We start from the raw sequence: 18,630 nt of genomic DNA on the forward strand, positions 1-18,630 counted from the left end.
GGGAAATCTGAGGTTTTTAGTTTTTCATGTCAGTCCCCATTGAAGATACAGGGTGATATTGGTTATGTTTCACTTCCCAAGGCTTCCACTAGATGTCAACAGTATTTAGAACCTGTTTTGAAGATTCTACTCTAAAGGAGGGGCTCATAAGGGCTCTTTGAGTGAGTGGTCTGGCACAGCCTCGATCTGGCGCGCTCACATGAAAGTTAGCTAACGTTCCACTTCATTTGTACAGACAAAGAAATTGTCCGGTTGGAACATTAATGAAGTTTTATGTTAAAACATCCTAAAGATTTATTCCATGTTTCTACGGGCTGTAACGGAACTTTTTGAACTTTTCTTCCGACGTCCGGCGCGACCTGAACGCGCTTTTGAATTTGTTTACCAAAAGCCCTAACAAAAGAAGATATTTGGACATAACTGATGGACGTTAACAAACAAATCAAAACATTTATGTTAGAAATGGGATTCCTATTCTGATGAAGATCATCAAAGGTAAGTGAATATTTCAAATGCTATTTCTGAGTAATTTTGACTACCCAATATGGCGGGTATCTTTTTGGCTGCTTTGTTGTCTAAAAGCTGTACTCAGATTATTGCATGGTTTGCTTTCTCCGTAAAGTTTTACACAGCGGTTGCATTAAGGAGAAGTTTATCTAAAGTTCCATGTAAAATAGTCGTATCTTTATCAATGTTTATTATGAGTATTTCTGTAAATTGATGTGGCTCTCTGCAATATCACCACATGTTTTAGAACTACTGAACATAACGCGCCAATGTAAACTCAGATTTTTTTAAATATAAATATGAACTTTATCAAACAAAACATACATGTATTGTGTACCATGAAGACCTATGAGTGTCATCTGATGAAGATCATCAAAGGTTAGTGATTCATTTTATCTCTATTTCTGCTTTTTGTGACTTCTCTCTTTGGCTGGAAAAAATGGCTATGTTTTTCTGTGGCTTGGTTGTGACCTAACAATCGTTTGTGGTGCTTTCGTTGTAAATCCCTTTTGAAATCAGACACTGTGGCTGGATTAACGAGAATTGTATCGTTAAAATGGTGTAAAATACCTGTATGCTTGAGGAATTTTAATTTTGAGATTTTTGTTGTTTTGAATTTGGCGCCCTGCACTTTCACTGGCTGTTGCGGGGGGAGTTCCGCTACCCCAGTCCTAGACAGGTTAATGATAGTAAAGACATGACAAGTGTCTTCAGAAAGTTTTCAGACCACTTGACTTTTTCTCACATTTTGTTACGTTACAGCCTTATTCTAAAATGTATAAAATGAAATAGAATCCTCAGCAATCTACACACAATACCACATAATGACGAAGCAAAAACAGGTTTAGACATTTTTCTAAAATATTAAAACGAAATAACAGAAATAACTCATATAAATAGGTATTCAGACCCTTTGCTACAAGATTCTAAATCTATCTCAGGTTATCCTGTTTCCATTCATCATCCGTGCAATGTTTCGAAGACTTGATTGGAGTCCATCTGTGGTTCATTCAATTGATTTGACATGATTTGGAAAGGTCCCACAGTTGACAGTACATGTCAGAGCAAAAATCAAGTGATGAGGTCATAAGAATTGTCCGTAGAGCTCCAAGACAGGATTGTGCTGAGGCACAGATCTGGGGAAGGGTACCAAAAAATGCATGCAAAATTGAAGGTCCCCAAGAACACAGTGGCCTCCATCAAGACTCTCCTAGAGCTGGTCGCCCATCCAAACTGAGCAATCAGGGGAGAAGGGCCTTGATCAGGGAGGTAACCAAGATACCCAATGGTCACTCTGACAGAGCTCTAGAGTTCCTCTGTAGAGATAGGAGATCCTTCCAGAAGGACAACCATCTCTGCAGCCCTCCACCAATCAGGCCTTTATGGTTGAGCGGCCACACGGAAGCCACTCCTCAGTAAAAGGCACATGACAGCCTGCATGGAGTTTGCCAAAAGACACCTAAAGACCCTCAGACTATGATGAACAAGATTATCTGGTCTGATGAAACCAAGATGGAACTCTTTGGCCTGAATGCCAAGCATCAAGTCTAGAGGGAACCTGGCACCATCCTTTTGGTGAAGCATGGAGGTGGCAGCATCATGCTGTGAGGGTGTTTTTCAGCGGCAGAGACTGGGAGACCAGTCAGGATCGAGGCAAACATGAACGGAGCAAAGTTTTGAGAGATTCTTGATGAAAACCTGCTCCAGAGTGCTCATGACCTCAGACTGGGGTGTCGGTTCAACTTCCAAAAGGACAACGACCCTAAGCACACAGCCAAGACAATGCAGGAGTGGCTTCGGGACAAGTCTCTGAATGTCCTTGAGTGGCCCAGCCAGAGCCTGGACTTGATCCCGATCTAACAATGTCCAGCAATGCTCCCCGACCAACCTGACAGAGCTTGAGGATCAGCAGAGATGAATGTGAGAAACTCCCCAAATACAGGGGTGGCAAGCTTGTAGCATCATACCCAAGAAGACTCAAGACTGTAATTGTTGCCAAAGGTGCTTGAAACAAAGTACTGCGTAAAGGGTCTGTATACTTATGGAAATGTGATATTTGCAAACATTTCTAAAAATCTGTTTTTACTTTGGCATTATGAGGTATTGTGTGTAGATTGATGAGTAAAATAAAACAAATTAATCATTTTTAGAATAAGGCTGCAACATAACAAAATGTGGAAAAAAGTAAGGGGTCTGAATATTTTCCGAAGGCACTGTATATGTCCTCTCCCTATCCAAATTCCAACTAGCCTCTCTTCTACCTAGCCCCTCTTCCTTTCTCTCCCTCCTCCATATATAAAACCTCTCTGAGAGTCCTAGTACGTCCCTCTGAGTCCTGGAGAGTAGAGAAGGGCAGCTCCCACCAGTTCAGCTTCAACACAAACCATGTTCCCTGCATCTCTGCTGCTGCTGCTGGCAGCTGTCTTATGTGAGTCTCTTCCTCAACAGTATAAACTAAAAGGAATATTAACAGCTTCAATATACACATTTCCATGTTCACAGTGATACTAATGAATGGTTTTCATGTTTTCTTCTCCAAACAGGTGATCATTCTGATGTTCTAACTCAGCCAGGTTCTATGGTTGTTAAGCCAGTGTCACTCACCCTCTCCTGTAGGATTTCAATAACAAGATATTGTCTTCACTGGATTCGACAGCCTGAAGGAAAAGCATTGGAATGGATGGGATACAAATGCAGTAGTGGGGGCACTGAAACCAAAGACTTACTAAAGAGCAAAACCAGCTTCACAGTTAACACCTCCAGCAATACAGTGTTTCTACAAGGGAAGAACTTTCAGACTGAAGACACAGCTGTTTAATAATATGCCCGAGACTCAGTGATACAAAACATTACCTGTTTTCTACTGAAAGTTGACTAGCAACAACAACTAGAACCTAAAAGACACCCACCTTGAGCGCCAACTAAATTTGCCCAAGAAGAGGGACACAAAAGAAAACCCATACCAAAATTAAAGATAGGAACCACATCTTTCAAGACAACTAGAGCACTGGCCAAGCAACTCATAAATATCACCTGGGCCAGCACAGGTTAAACACCTTCCCACTAATGAGATGGGAAACCAGCACAGGTATAACACATACTGACTAACAAGGTGACATGAATTGGTGCACCCTACGTGCTAACGTGCTAAAACTCCTACCTCAAAACATAAATTGAGAAACCACAACCTGAAACAGGCCCTACCTATCTATCATTACATATCACAGAATAAAATCACATACAGATAACAGAATACCGTCTCTATTATATAGCTTAATAAAATTGTTATTCACCAAAATTAATATTGAGGGATTCAGATGGTCTCATTGTGATATACTTTGATGACACAGAAACAGGTTGTAGAAATACTCAACTGTCATATGTTATAAGTCATTTTAAGTTTTTCCTGGGTCAATGTTGTTAAATTCCATTACAGAGCATCTCAAGATGACCTCATACCAGGTCAAATGTAGGGATATATCAAAGCCTCCTGTGATTGGCCCTTCCAGTGAAGAGGAAGGAGCTCATGCAAATCTCTCCAGTCCTCCATCTTGATTAATGTCTGTGTTGGAGGCTGTTTCTGCAGAGGACTGTCTCAACTACCTTTAGAGGACTTAACAAATCACCATGTTTCCTACCACAGGAGTATTCTTACTGACAGTCTATTGTCGTGTCTTTGGCTATGCCGGATTAAGTTATATGACATGCTATTCTATAAAATCCTTTCTCTGTAATTAATATTACCTGATTGAGCTAATCATGTAAACGTAATTAACTAGAAAGTTGGGGCACCACAAAATAATATTTATAGAGCTGTTATCTTCCGAATAAACTCTTAAAGACCTAGTAATATTTTACATCAATAGCAGTCAATATTAATTGTCACCTTATTTCAGTCTCATCTGAAAGTTGTAAATTCTTGTTTATCTTCACGAACCCTGGCTAACAAGTTGAATCAGCAATACAAAATTGGGTTTAATTATTTATTTACTAAATACCTAACTAATCACACAGAATTACATATACACAGAATAAATCATACATTGATTACAAATTATGTCATAAAGGAAAACGTCCCTAGCGGACGGAACAGATATGACAGCTGGTTACACAAAGAAACGGGGTTGGGGTTGAGTGAAAGAGCGGGAAGACTTGAGGAACAAAGGGAGAAGCTGTGTCTCTATCGGGCCGTAGGCAGCTACTCTATCGTAAATACAGAATCTTACGCATTCTAAATTACAGCCCATTTGGAAAAGGAAAATGCAATAACTATTTACTCTGAGCTGCGCTTCGGTAGGTTGGTGGTAGATGGAAGGCCGTGTTGCCCAACAGAGTCCTTTGTTTTTGAAGATTTTTCTTTGGTGGTGAACGGGAATTGTTGCAGTGTCGTTGTTGTGTGGTAGATGGGATACTCTGTCCGTCCTTTCCTAGCCCACGTTTACAGCTGCTGTTGCTAACTCAACAGCTAGGATGTCTCACTTCTTTAGTGAGTAAGAGTTCAAAGTTTATACCATTCACAACCAAAGCTCACGCTGAGGTTGGCTTAGTTCTGTAGTTGAAATGTTAGTCCTTTTCAACGTATGGACCGTCGTCCTATCGTCCTCGGAAGAGGAGGTTGTATTTCATCAAGGGCTTATATAGTGGAGGGAGAAGGGTGTGTTTCATAGTTTATAACCCATGTCTCTTCACAGGGGTGGGCCACTGATTGAGCAGAGCCCTATCCTTATGAAAACCCAAATCTCTAATTTGGAAGCTAAAATTACATTTAATCTTTTCACAAATAATTTTATATTTAATCAATTGAATTGCACAACAATTCCATGTGAATCAAATAACTATAATGTATAGACTTTCCCAGATACAGTTTATGTCATCCTGTCATCTGTCATAATGTCTCAGATGACAACCGAACTGGCATCATATTCATTAAGTACCAACGCATATTTTCAACTGGTTCTATTACCGAAATATAGTTCCTTTGCCTCCACTTGTTTGATGTTCCCAGACTCTCTATGTTTAACAAAGGCTATTCAAGAGTCCCTCTGTAGAGTCAAGCGAGAGGGAAGGGAGAAAGGTATTTATGGGGGGGGGGGTCATAAACCTTACCCACAGGCCAACTTCATGACACTATCTAACAGGTGAGGATAATAACAATGTACAGCCTCTGGGTTCACATTCAGTAGGTACCATACGGCTTGGATGGAATTTGGATTTGTTGCCTTTATACACACTGGTGGTTCGAGTCCATTCTATTCTCAGACAGTCCAGGGTAGAGTCACCCAGAGATGACTCCAGCAGTAAGCTGTACCTACAGATGAACAGCCTGAAGAGTGAGGACACAGCAGTGTATTACTGTGCCCAGTATACATATTGAGAGAGAGTGGTGAGAGAGCTGTTCAAAAAATACTTCCCCATTCAGCACAAGTAGCATCAATACCCTCAGATTGTTGTTTAATGACAATGTTCACAAGCACATCCATGGAAATATGTTTTAACAAGGATCATAATTTCAATCAATTTTTTCAACATATTAGGATTACCAACAATGCAATAAACTATCCATGTCATTTGTGTCCCATAATTGAGACCTTTTCTAACCCCCACCATTTTTCACTAACATTGGCAGTTATTTTCTCCCTGTTTCACTATCTTATGCAAATATCACTTGTCACTAGTCTTCTCTCACTCTCTCCACCTCTATATAAACAGTCTCTCATTGTGTGTTCCACGGAACATCCCTCTGAGTCCTGGAGAGTAGAGAAGTGCATCTCCCACCAGTTCAGCTTCAACACAAACCATGTTCCCTGAAACTCTACTGCTGCTGCTGGCAGCTGCCTCCTGTGAGTCTTTGAATCTGGGGGAAATAATACATTAATGAAAACGTAATTAGACTGATATGATTTGACACTATTTGGAGCTTGTAATTATCTCTACCTTACTTCTCTTCCCACAGGTGTTCACTGTGAAGAACTCACTCAGCCAGCCTCTATGACTGTCCAGCCAGGTCAACCACTGACCATCTCCTGTAAGGTCTCATATTCTGTTACTAGCTATTGGACAGCTTGGATCCGACAACCTGCAGGGAAAGGACTGGAGTGGATTGGGCAAATATATACTGGAAACACAATCTACAAGGATTCACTGAAAAACAAGTTCAGCCTCACTTTAGACTTCTCTAACAAGATAGTGACTTTAACAGGACAGAACCTGCAGACTGAAGACACAGCTGTGTATTATTGTGCCCGAGACTCACAGTGATACAAACCAGGGACAGACATGCACAAAAACTCACTCATTCCTTAAACAGTTGGAGTTACACGTATCAATCAGGAGGTGTGATATTTAAAAAAACATGTATTTATTTATTTCACCTTTATTTAACCAGGTAGGCCAGTTGAGAACAGGTCTCATTTACAACTGCGACTTGGCCAAGATAAAGCAAAGCAGTGTGACACAAACAACAACACAGATATTACACTTCTTAACAAGTAAAATCCCACCCATGGAATGATTAATTTAGTTTATACTACATGGTTATCTTTGAAAGGGTGTTAGAGATAATATCTATATATAGTATAGCTCCAACCTTCTCCATAATATAATATATAATCACAAGGTCCAACCTCACAAGTTACAAACTGTGGACCCTCTAATTAAGATGACATAAGAGCTTCAGTATGCCGGCCTCTACAGTATAACCCCTCTCCCCTTTCCCCTACATCAATGAAAACCAACCCTCTGGTCCAATGCTAATTTCACCTATCCCCTCTCTTCCTTTCACCTCCTCTACCTCTCCCTATAAAACAACTCTGTATTAGTATGTCCCTCTGAGTCCTGGAGAGTAGAGAAGAGCAAAACCCACCAGTTCACCTTCAACACTAACCATGTTCCCTCCATCTCTATTGCTGTAGCCAGCCTCCAATACTGACCAGCTCATGTAAGGTTTCATACGCTGTTACTAGCTCTAGTACAAATTGGATTTGCCAGCCTGTAGGGAAAACACTGGAGTGGATTGGATGTACTGTATCAATAATGAAGCATAACTTATGAATATGAACAAGTTCAGCATCACTGGTGCCACTTCCAGCAACACATTGTTTAAAAGGACAGACTCTGCAGACTGAGGACACAGCTGTGTATTATTGTGCTCGCCTCCACAGTGATACAAACCACCAAAATTCACCCACCCCTTAAACAGTAGGAGTTTTATGTATCTCCCAGGAGGGGGCAATATTAACCTTCTTAACTTCTTATGGCTGGGGGGCAGTATTGAGTAGCTTGGATGAATAAGTTGCCCAAAGTAAACGGCCTGCTCCTCCGTCTCAGTTGCTAATATATGCATATTATTATTAGTATTGGATAGAAAACTCAAAAGTTTCTAAAACTGTTTGAATGATGTCTGTGACTATAACATAACTCATATGTCAAGCAGAATCCTGAGGAGAAATCAAAACAGGAAGTGAGAAATCTGAGCTTTGTATGTATTCACTGCAGTCCCCAATGAAATCCCCTTGAGATATTAATGATGTTGCACTGCCTAGGGGTTCCACTAGATGTCCCCCATCTATAGAAATTTGAATGAGACCTGTGTTGTGGGAGTGAATGAGAGCAGAATCATTCCTGTGTCTGGCAGTCAGACATTTTCTGATCACACGCATTTTTCATGCCATCCACTTGCGTTCCATTGCTCATGAAGACACAAAAGAATACTCCGGTTGGAACTTTATTGAAGCTATATGTTAAAAACATCCTAATGATTGATTCTGTACTTAGTTTGAAACGTTTCTTCGACCTGTAATATAACTTTTTGAAGTTTGTCCGACGTAACGCTGGCCAGAATGAGCGTTTGAATATGTATACCAAACGGGCTAACAAAATAAGGTATTTGGACATAAATAACGGACATTATCGAATAAAACAAACATTTATTGTGGACCTGGGATTCCTGGAGTGCTTTCTGATGTAGATCATCAAAGGTAAGGGAATATTTATCATGGTCATTTCTTGTCAATTACTTCCGGCGCCGACAGAGATGGCCACCTCGCTTCACGTTCCTAGGAAACTATGCAGTATTTTGTTTTTTACGTGTTATTTCTTACATTGGTACCCCAGGTAATCTTAGGTTTCATTACATACAGTCGGGAAAAACTACTGAATATAATAGCAACGTCAACTCACCATCATTACGACCAGGAATATGACTTTCGCGAAGCGGACCCGGGACAACGGAACGGATCCCAGCCTGCGACCCAAAACAACGACGTCCTAAAAGAGGCAAATGAAGCGGTCTTCAGATCAAGCGCCGGAGACGGGCACATCGAGCACCACTCCCTAGCATACTACTCGCCAATGTCCAGTCTCTTGACAACAAGGTTGATGAAATCCGAGCAAGGGTAGCATTCCAGAGAGACATCAGAGACTGTAACGTTCTTTGCTTCACAGAACATGGCTCACTCGAGAGACGCTAACGGAGTCGGTGCAGCCAGCTGGTTTCTTCACGCAATGCGCCGACAGAAACAACCATCTTTCTGGTAAGAAGAGGGGCGGGGGGTATGCCTTACGATTAACGAGACGTGGTGTGATCATAACAACTTACAGGAACTCAAGTCCTTCTGTTCACCTGACTTAGAATTCCTCACAATCAAATGTCGACCGCATTATCTACCAAGGGAATTCTCTTCGATTATAATCACAGCCGTATATATTCCCCCCCAAACAGACACAACGATGGCCCTGAACAAACTTTATTTGACTCTTTGCAAACTGGAAACCACATATCCTGAGGCTGCTTTCATTGTAGCTGGGGATATTAACAAGGCTAATCTGAAAACAAGACTCCCTAAATTGTATCAGCATATTGATTATGCAACCAGGGCTGGTAAAACCCTGGATCATTGTTATTCTAACTTCCGCGACGCATATAAGGCCCTCCCCCTCCCTCCTTTCGGAAAAGCTGACCACGACTCCATTTTGTTGCTCCCTGCCTACAGACAGAAACTAAAACAAGAAGCTTGCGCGCTCAGGTCTGTTCAACGCTGGTCCGACCAATCTGATTCCACGCTTCAAGACTGCTTCGATCACGTGGATTGAGATATGTTCCACATTGCTTCCAACAACAACATTGACGAATATGCTGATTCGGTGACCGAGTTCATTAGAAAGTGCATTGACGATGTCGTTCCCATCGCAACGATTAAAACATTCCCAAACCAGAAACCGTGGATTGATGGCAGCATTCGTGTGAAACTGAAAGCGCGAACCACTGCTTTTAACCAGGGCAAGGTGACCGGAAACATGACCGAATACAAACAGTGTAGCTATTCCCTCCGCAAGGCAATCAAACACGCTAAGCGTCAGTATAGAGACAAAGTATAAACGCAATTCAACGGCTCAGACACAAGAGGTATGTGGCAGGGTCTACAGTCAATCACGGATTACAAAAAGAAAACCAGCCCCGTCACGGACCAGGATTTCTTGCTCCCAGATAGACTAAATAACTTTTTTGCCCGCTTTGAGGACAATACAGTGCCACTGACACAGCCCGCAACCAAAACCTGCGGACTCTCCATCACTGCAGCCGACGTGAATAAAACATTTAAACGTGTTAACCCTCGCAAGGCTGCAGGCCCAGACGGCATCCCCAGCCGTGTCCTCAGAGGATGCGCAGACCAGCTGGCTGGTGTGTTTACGGACATATTCAATCAATCCTTATCCCAGTCTTCTGTTCCCACATGCTTCAAGAGGGCCATCATTGTCCCTGTTCCCAAGAAAGCTAATGTAACTGAGCTAAACGACTACCGCCCCGTAGCACTCACTTCCGTCATCATGAAGTGCTTTGAGAGACTAGTCAAGGACCATATCACCTCCACCCTACCTGACACCCTAGACCCACTCCAATTTGCTTACCGCCCAAATAGGTCCACAGACGACGCAATTGCAACCACACTGCACACTGCCCTAACCCATCTGGACAAGAGGAATACCTACGTGAGAATAATGGTCATTGACTACAGCTCAGCATTTAACACCATAGTACCCTCCAAACTCGTCATCAAGCTCGAGACCCTGGGTCTCGACCCCGCCCTGTGCAACTGGGTACTGGATTTCCTGACGGGCCGCCCCTAGGTGGTGAGGGTAGGTAACAACATCTCCACCCCGCTGATCCTCAACACTGGGGCCCCACAAGGGTGCGTTCTGAGCCCTCTCCTGTACTCCCTGTTCACCCAAGACTGCGTGGCCATGCACGCCTCCAACTCAATCATCAAGTTTGCGGACGAGACTACAGTGGTAGGCTTGATTACCAACAACGACGAGACGGCCTACAGGGAGGAGGTGAGGGCCCTCGGAGTGTGGTGTCAGGAAAATAACCTCATACTCAATGTCAACAAAACAAAGGAGATGATTGTGGACTTCATGAAACAGCAGAGGGAGCACGCCCCCATCCACATCGATGGGACAGTAGTGGAAAGGGTAGTAAGTTTTAAGTTCCTCTGCATACACATCACGGACAAACTGAATTGGTCCACCCACACAGACAGTGTCGTGAAGAAGGCGCAGCAGCGCCTCTTCAACCTCAGGAGGCTAAAGAAATTTGACTTGTCACCAAAAGCACAAACTTCTACAGATGCACAATCGAGAACATCCTGTCGGGCTGTATCACCGCCTGGTACGGCAACTGCTCCGCCCGCAACCGTAAGGCTCTCCAGAGGGTAGTGAGGTCTGCACAACGCATCACTGGGGCAAACTACCTGCCCTCCAGGACACCTACATCACCCGATGTCACAGGAAGGCCAGAAAGATCATCAAGGACAAAAACCACCCGAGCCACTGCCTGTTCACCCAGCTATCATCCAGAAAGAGAGGTCAGTACAGGTGCATCAAAGCAGGGACCGAGAGACTGAAAAACAGCTTCTATCTCAAGGCCATCAGACTGTTAAACAGCCTCCACTAACATTGAGTGGCTGCTGCCAACACACTGACTCAACTCCAGCCACTTTAATAATGGGAATTGATGGAAATATATGTAACATATATCACCAACCACTTTAAACAATGCTACTTAATATAATGTTTACATACCCTACATTACTCATCTCATATGTATATGTATATACTGTACTCTATATCATCTACTGCATCTTTATGTAATACATGTATCACTAGCCACTTTAAACTATGCCACTTTGGTTACATACCCTACATTACTCATCTCATATGTATATACTGTACTCGATACCATCTACTGCATCTTGCCTATACCGTTCTGTACCATCACTCATTCATATATCTTTATGTACATATTCTTTATCCCTTTACACTTGTATAAAGGTATAGGGTAGTATTTTTGGATTGTTAGATTAGATTACTCGTTGGTTATTACTGCATTGTCGGAACTAGAAGCACAAGCATTTTGCTACACTCGCATTAACATCTGCTAACCATGTGTATGTGACAAATACATTTGATTTGATTTGATTCGATTTATGTTGATGTCAACATGGCGGCTATTGTGACTAATTTTTCTGAGCGCCGTCTCAGATTATTGCATGGCTGGCTTATTCTGTAAAGTTTTTTTGAAATCAGACACAGAGTTTGCATTTAAAGAACTTATGAACGAGAATAGTGTGTTTTTTTACTATTAAATTGTGGCATTGTAACGGCTTTCTTCTGGTGAAGGAGAGGAAGACCAAAGTGCAGCGTGGTAAGTGTCCATAATGCTTTTAATAAAGACAAATGAACACTCGAACAAAAACAATAAACGATAACGTGAAATCTACAAAAACCGAAACGACAAACACACACACGGAAACAAACCAAAAGTGAAACCCAGGCTACCTAAGTATGATTCTCAATCAGAGACAACTAACGACATCTGCCTCTGATTGAGAACCATACTAGGCCGAAACAGAAACCAAACATAGAAAAACAAACATAGACTGCCGGGCTGAATATGTCCGTTTCAGAGAGACAAATAATCATTATTTTGTGCAAAATTCTATACATCCGTATAAATCTGTGTTAGCTGCATGTGTAACATAACTCCATCAGTCCTATTTACAGTATAATTTACAAAATTATGCCTTTTTGAACATTGTATTAAAATAATGTTTTTTTTTAATCAATTACTATATTTGAGTTTAACCACAATATTGTTGTACTATTTGTTATGTCTTTTCAGCTGGATTTAACTGAAATTGCAAACAACTTTCTAAGGCTTGTTTAAGAAATCCAAAATCCAGTGTAACCAGCTCAGGGGTATTCCAGACACAGCACAGGCCAGTGTAACTGACTCTCCCGGTCTGTTCACCACTGGCTCAGAGGAGGTGAGTGATTGCCCCTGGACAGCTGAAAAACAGACAGAGAGTTTAGATGTCTATCACCCACCAGCCAATTAGCACAGATCCTCTCCTGTTTCCTACACTAGAAAAATATATAACTCACCTGAGATGAGAGCCAGGAGGAACATACATTATAGAACTCTTATTGTGGGATGGATCTAAAATTCTGTAAAAGTAGAAGCACAGACTGGGAGTGGTCGTCGTGACTGAGGGAGATGGTCTGTGGAGGGCAGTTATATCAGACTATTGAAATGGGAGGAGACCTTGGATCTATGTGAATAGAAACACATTTGCGTCTCTATGATGTTAAATGTTTCTCACCGTAGATCTAGTGGTCTAAAATTCTACGTATATTGGTACTGTTGAGAAAAGTTTTGGTGAAGACTCAAGGTGTTTATGTAATAGTGACAAAGCAACTTATTGTGCCAGTGTATCAATAAGAAGTTTTGGGGCCTTGAAACGCACTATATACTGTGCATTCAGAAAGTATTCAGACCCCTTGACTTTTTCCACAATTTGTTACGTTACACCCTTATTCTAAAATGTATTAAATTATTGTTTTCACTCAACAATCTATATACAGTACCCCATATTGACAAAGCAAAAACAGATATTTATCAAATTTAAAAACATAAATACCTTCCTTCATTATCTCCCCTCCCTGTCCTTTATTCTGCTCGCTGAATTTCAGATTTTACATATAGGATGTTCAGACTAGATGTGTTTTATATTTTCTACAATGCTGAACAACACAAAAACAAGAACATTTCCCTATGTGGAACAATACAAGTTCTATTGAATTAGATATATCTCTTACTGCTAAATCCTCTTGTGAATCTATGGGGAGTTCCCATAAGGACCTATAATTGATCCATTACTGTTTTTAGTTTTAGTATATTTCTGTTTGCTGATCAAATTAAAACTTCTATTGGCTGCAGGGGCAGTATTGAGTAGCTTGGATGAAAGGTGCCCAGAGGTGCCCAGAGTAAACGGCCTGCTCCTCAGTCCCAGTTGCTAATATATGCATATGATCAGATTTGGATAGGAAACACTCTGAAGTTTCTAAAACGGTTTGAATGATGTCTGTGACATCAGAGCCACTGGCTCTTTCACACTGTACATTTGTCATGAATAAAATGCAGAAACAAAGAGCACCACATATTGGTCATTGGTCTCTGTTCCTATAGAAACTATCAGCCCAGGTCCAATCACTAAAATAACTGAACCCCCAAATCAAAAAACGGGGATTGAAGCTCCAAGCTCCGATCTCTGTTCCATCGCACTTCTGAAGACAATGGAATTATCCGGTTGGAACATTATTGACGTTTTATGTTAAAAACATCCTAAAGATTGATTCCATAACTCATTTGACATGTTTCTACAGACAGGAATGGAACTTTTTGACATTTCATCTGCAACTAGGGAACGCGCTTCATGACTTTTGGATTTGTTTACCAAACGTGCTAACAAAAGTAGCTCTTTGGACATAAATGATGGACATTATCGAACTAAATCAAACATTAAATGTGGAACTGGGATTCCTGGGAGTGCATTCTGATGAAGATCATCAAAGGTAAGTTAATATTTATAATGCTATTTATGACTTCTGTTGACTACCCAATATGGCGGATATCTTTTTGGCTGCTTTGTTGTCTGAAAACTGTACTCAGATTATTGCATGGTTTGCTTTTCCGTTAAGTTATTTTGAAATCTGACACAGCGGTTGCATTAAGGAGAAGTGTATCTATATTTCCATGTCTAACAATTGTATTTTCATCGACATTTATAATGAGTATTTCTGTAAAATGATGTAGCTCTCTGCAATATCACCAGATGTTTTTGGAACAAGTGAACGTAATGCGCCAATGTATACTGAGATTTTTTTATAGAAATATGCACTCCTACAAAACATGTATGTATTGTGTAACATGAAGTCCTATGAGTGTCATCTGATGAAGATCATCAAAGGTTAGTGATGAATTTTATCTCTATTTGTGCTTTAATTATGAGATTTCTGTTGTTTGAATATGGAGCTCTGCACTTTCATTGGCTGTTGTCATATCGATCCCGGTAACGGGATTGCAGCCCTATAAAGTTACATTTAATTCTGTCCGATAAAATACTCAAAATGTAATTGCTAATATGAACTAAATTCTGTAAAGTTGACTTTGAGTTCATGTAATTTATGTGCTTTTCACTGTTGTAATGTGTGTGGATTATTTTGTGGGGATAATACTGATATCAGTGTTTTTCCATTACTTTTGAGTCCTTCTGCTCTCTCATAAAGGGTGTGTCTGAACAACAGTGTCACGCCCTGACCTTAGAGAGCCTTTTTATTCTCTATTTGGTTAGGTCAGGGTGTGACTTGGGTGGGCAAATCTATGTTTCTTTTTCTTTGTTGGCCTAGTATGGTTCCCAATCAGAGGCAGCTGTTTATCTTTGTCTCTGATTAGGGATCATACTTAGGCAGCCCTTTTTCCCACCTTCAGTTGTGGGATCTTGATTTTGTTAGTTGCTGTATAGCCTGCAGAACTTTGCATTCATTTATCTTTTGTTGTTTTTTTGGTGTTCATCAAAATAAATAAAGATGTACGCTTACAACGCTACACCTTGGTCTCATTCAATGACGGACGCAACAGAAAATCCCACCACAAACAGACCAAGCAGCGTGGTCAGGAGGAGAGGACACAACGGAAACCCGAGAGGCAGCCCCCAAAAACATTAGATGATAGATGATGTGGGCGTCGGTGCTGAGGGGTTAGTCCGAGACCGAGGAGGAATTGTTGGACCGTTTGCAGGAGGAGTGGTTGGCAGTGGAGAGGGATGAAAGAGTTTGAAGGGGTTGGAGTCTGGAGCAAGACAGTTGCTTTGAGGAGCGTGTGACCCTTCAGGCACCTTGCTTTGCGGTTACATGTACTGTGTCTCCGGTACGCATCCACAGCCTGGTGCGCTCTGTTCCAGCTCCCCACATTTGCCGTGCTAGAGTTGGCATTCAGCCAGGACGGATTGTGTCGGCTCAGCGCTCCTGGTCTCCGGTGATGATCCATGGCCTAAGCCTACAGTGGTGATCCATGGTACAAAGCCTCCAGTGATGATCCATGGAACAAAGCCTCCAGTGATGATCCATGGCCCGGAGCCTCCAGTGATCAACCATGGCCCGAAGCCTCCAGTGATGATCCATGGCACGAAGCCTCCAGTGATGATCCATGGCACGAAGCCTCCAGTGATGATCCATGGCCCGACAGCTCCAGTGATGATCCATGGCCCGACGCCTCCAATGATGATCCATGGCCCGGAGCCTGCAGTGATGATCTGCGGTCCGGAGTCTCAAGCGAGGGTCTGCAGTCCGGAGCCTCCAGGGGGGTTCCCAGTCCGGAGCCACCTGCGAGGGTCCCCAGTCCAGAGCCTCCAGCGACGGTCCCCAGTCGGGAGCCTCCAGCGAGGGTCCCCAGTCAGGAGCCTCCAGCGACGATCGGTGGTTCGGTACCTCCAGCAGTGATCTACGGTCCGGAGTCTGCAACAACGATCTACGGTCCGGAGTCCCCGGCGACGATCCCCGCACCAGAGGTGCCACCGAAGTGGGGAAAGCCTCAAGCGGAGCGGGGTCTGCATCCCGCACTGGAGCCTCCACCGAGATGAGATGCCCACCCGGACCCTCCCCTTATAGGTTCAGGTTTGCGGGGGGGGGGGGGGGTACTGGTACTGTTGAGAAAAGTTTTGGTGAAGACTCAAGGTGTACATGTATTAGTGACATACCCACTTATTGTGCCAGTGTATCAAATATAAGTTTTATTTTATGGAGCAGTTCTTTGATTGATATTATTATATTACATTAAATCAATGAGGGCCATATGTGGCAATAGTGTTTAATTCACATGGGTATTCAGTTTTTGTAAAGGTCCGGTCCTGGTTTGTATCTCTGTGGTCTTCGAGCACTGTGCTGCTGACAGTGTCTCTGGTGATACTGAACTTGTTTTTCAGCTTTTTACTATAATATATTGCAACATTTCTATCAACCCACTCTAATGCTTTTCCTGCAGTCTGTCACATCCTACCTGTACAGTAGCTGGTACTGGTTAATTTTTTGAGTCTAAGATGTTGGGGGAGGGTGGGGGTGCTAAGCTGACACATGGAATTGTTTTAAGACCTTCATACTATGGATAATTTTGCTATTTGATTTGGAATTTTAGGACCCCTTTAGGTATTAAAATCAACAACTTGGAGTCCACCTGTGGTAAATTCAATTGATTGTACATGATTTGGAAAGAGTGTGCAAGCTGTCATCAAGGCAAAGGGTGGTTATTTGAAGAATCTGAAATATAAAATATATTTAGATTTGTTTAACACTTTTCTGGTTTCTACACGATTCAATGTGTTATTTCATAGCTTTGGTGTCTTCACTATTATGTAGAAAATAGTAAAAATAAAGAAAAATCCTTGAATGAATAGGCGTTCTAAAAACTTTTGACCGGTAGTGTATGTTGCACAGGAGGTTGGTGGCACCTTAATTGGGGAGGACAGGCTCATGGTAACGGCTGGAGCGGAATTAGTGGAATGGCATCAAGTACATCAAACACATGGTTTGCATGTGTTTGATGCCATTCCATTCGATCTGTTACAGCCAATTATTATGAGCCGTCCTCCCCTCAGCAGACTCCACTGGTATGTTGTAATCATTTGATCATAGGATGTTTGATATTTAGATTTATATTCAGACTCAGCTCGCCCCCTCCTGGTATATACTTCTAACTTCAACTGTACAAGGAAGGAGTGAGTTTTAGTACAGGCCCAGTTCTGGTTTGTATTACTGTGGAGGCGATCACAATAATACACAGCTGTGTCTTCAATAATAAACTAAAGTTTAAAAAGATATTAACTTTACGAGGGTAGGGGGCAGCATTGGGAATTTTGGATGAAAAGCGTGCTCACATTAACTGCCTGCTACTCAGCCATAAAAGCTAGAATATGCATATAATTTGTATATGTGGATAGAAAACACTCTGAAGTTTCTAAAACTGTTTGAATGATGTCTGTGAGTCTAACAGAACTCATATGGCAGGCAATAACCTGAGAAAAAAATCCAACCAGGAAGTAGGAAATCTGAGGTTTGTAGTTTTTCAACTCTTGGCCTATCGAATACACAGTGTCTATAGGGTCAAATTGTACTTCCTAAGGCTTCCTAAGGTTTCGATTGTGTACCGAACGCCGAACAACAAGGAGGAATTTGGACATAAATGGACATTATCGAACAAAACTAACATTTATTGTGGAACTGGGATTCCTGGGAGTGCATTCTGATGAAGTTCATCAAAGGTAAGTGAATATTTATAATGCTATTTCTGACTTCTGTTGACTTCAACATGGCGGATATCTCTTTGGGTGGATTTGGCGTCTGAGCGCCGTACTCAGATTATTGCATGGTTTGCTTTTTCCGTAAATAAATCTGACACAGCGTTTGCATTAAGGAGAAGTGCATCTAAAATTCCATGCCTAACAGTTGTATCTTTTATCAAACATAACGCGCCAATGTAAACTCAGACTTTTGAATATAAATATTTTACCGAACATAAACTTTACCGAACAGAAGATACATGTATTATGTAACATGAAGTCCTATGAGTGTCATCTGATGAAGATCAAAGGTTAGTGATTAATTTTATCTCTTTCTGCTTTTTGTGACTCATCCCTTTGGCTGGAAAAATGGCTGTGATTTTGTGTGACTTGGCTCTAACCTAACCTGATTAATTTTATCTCTTTCTGCTTTTTGTGACTCATCCCTTTGGCT

General features: G+C 41.8%; 1 protein-coding gene across 2 annotated transcripts in view; it reads left to right on the forward strand.

The window, feature by feature from the left end:
* LOC109876184 (uncharacterized) overlaps positions 1-18,630 on the forward strand; it is a 171,861-nt gene that overhangs the window by 68,505 nt on the left and 84,726 nt on the right. Inside the window, exons 1-2 of one of the 2 annotated variants that reach the window (XM_031828061.1) lie at positions 6,217-6,347; positions 6,461-6,758. The exons of the other annotated variant lie outside the window; for it this stretch is intronic. Coding sequence (XP_031683921.1) covers positions 6,305-6,347; positions 6,461-6,758 — 341 coding nt within the window. The 5' untranslated portion in view covers positions 6,217-6,304. Of the gene's footprint in view, positions 1-6,216; positions 6,348-6,460; positions 6,759-18,630 lie in introns of those variants that run through there. 2 annotated transcript variants of the gene reach the window in all.

Source organism: Oncorhynchus kisutch, linkage group LG6 (assembly GCF_002021735.2).
Source record: "Oncorhynchus kisutch isolate 150728-3 linkage group LG6, Okis_V2, whole genome shotgun sequence".
In the NCBI taxonomy this organism is placed as follows: domain Eukaryota; kingdom Metazoa; phylum Chordata; class Actinopteri; order Salmoniformes; family Salmonidae; genus Oncorhynchus; species Oncorhynchus kisutch.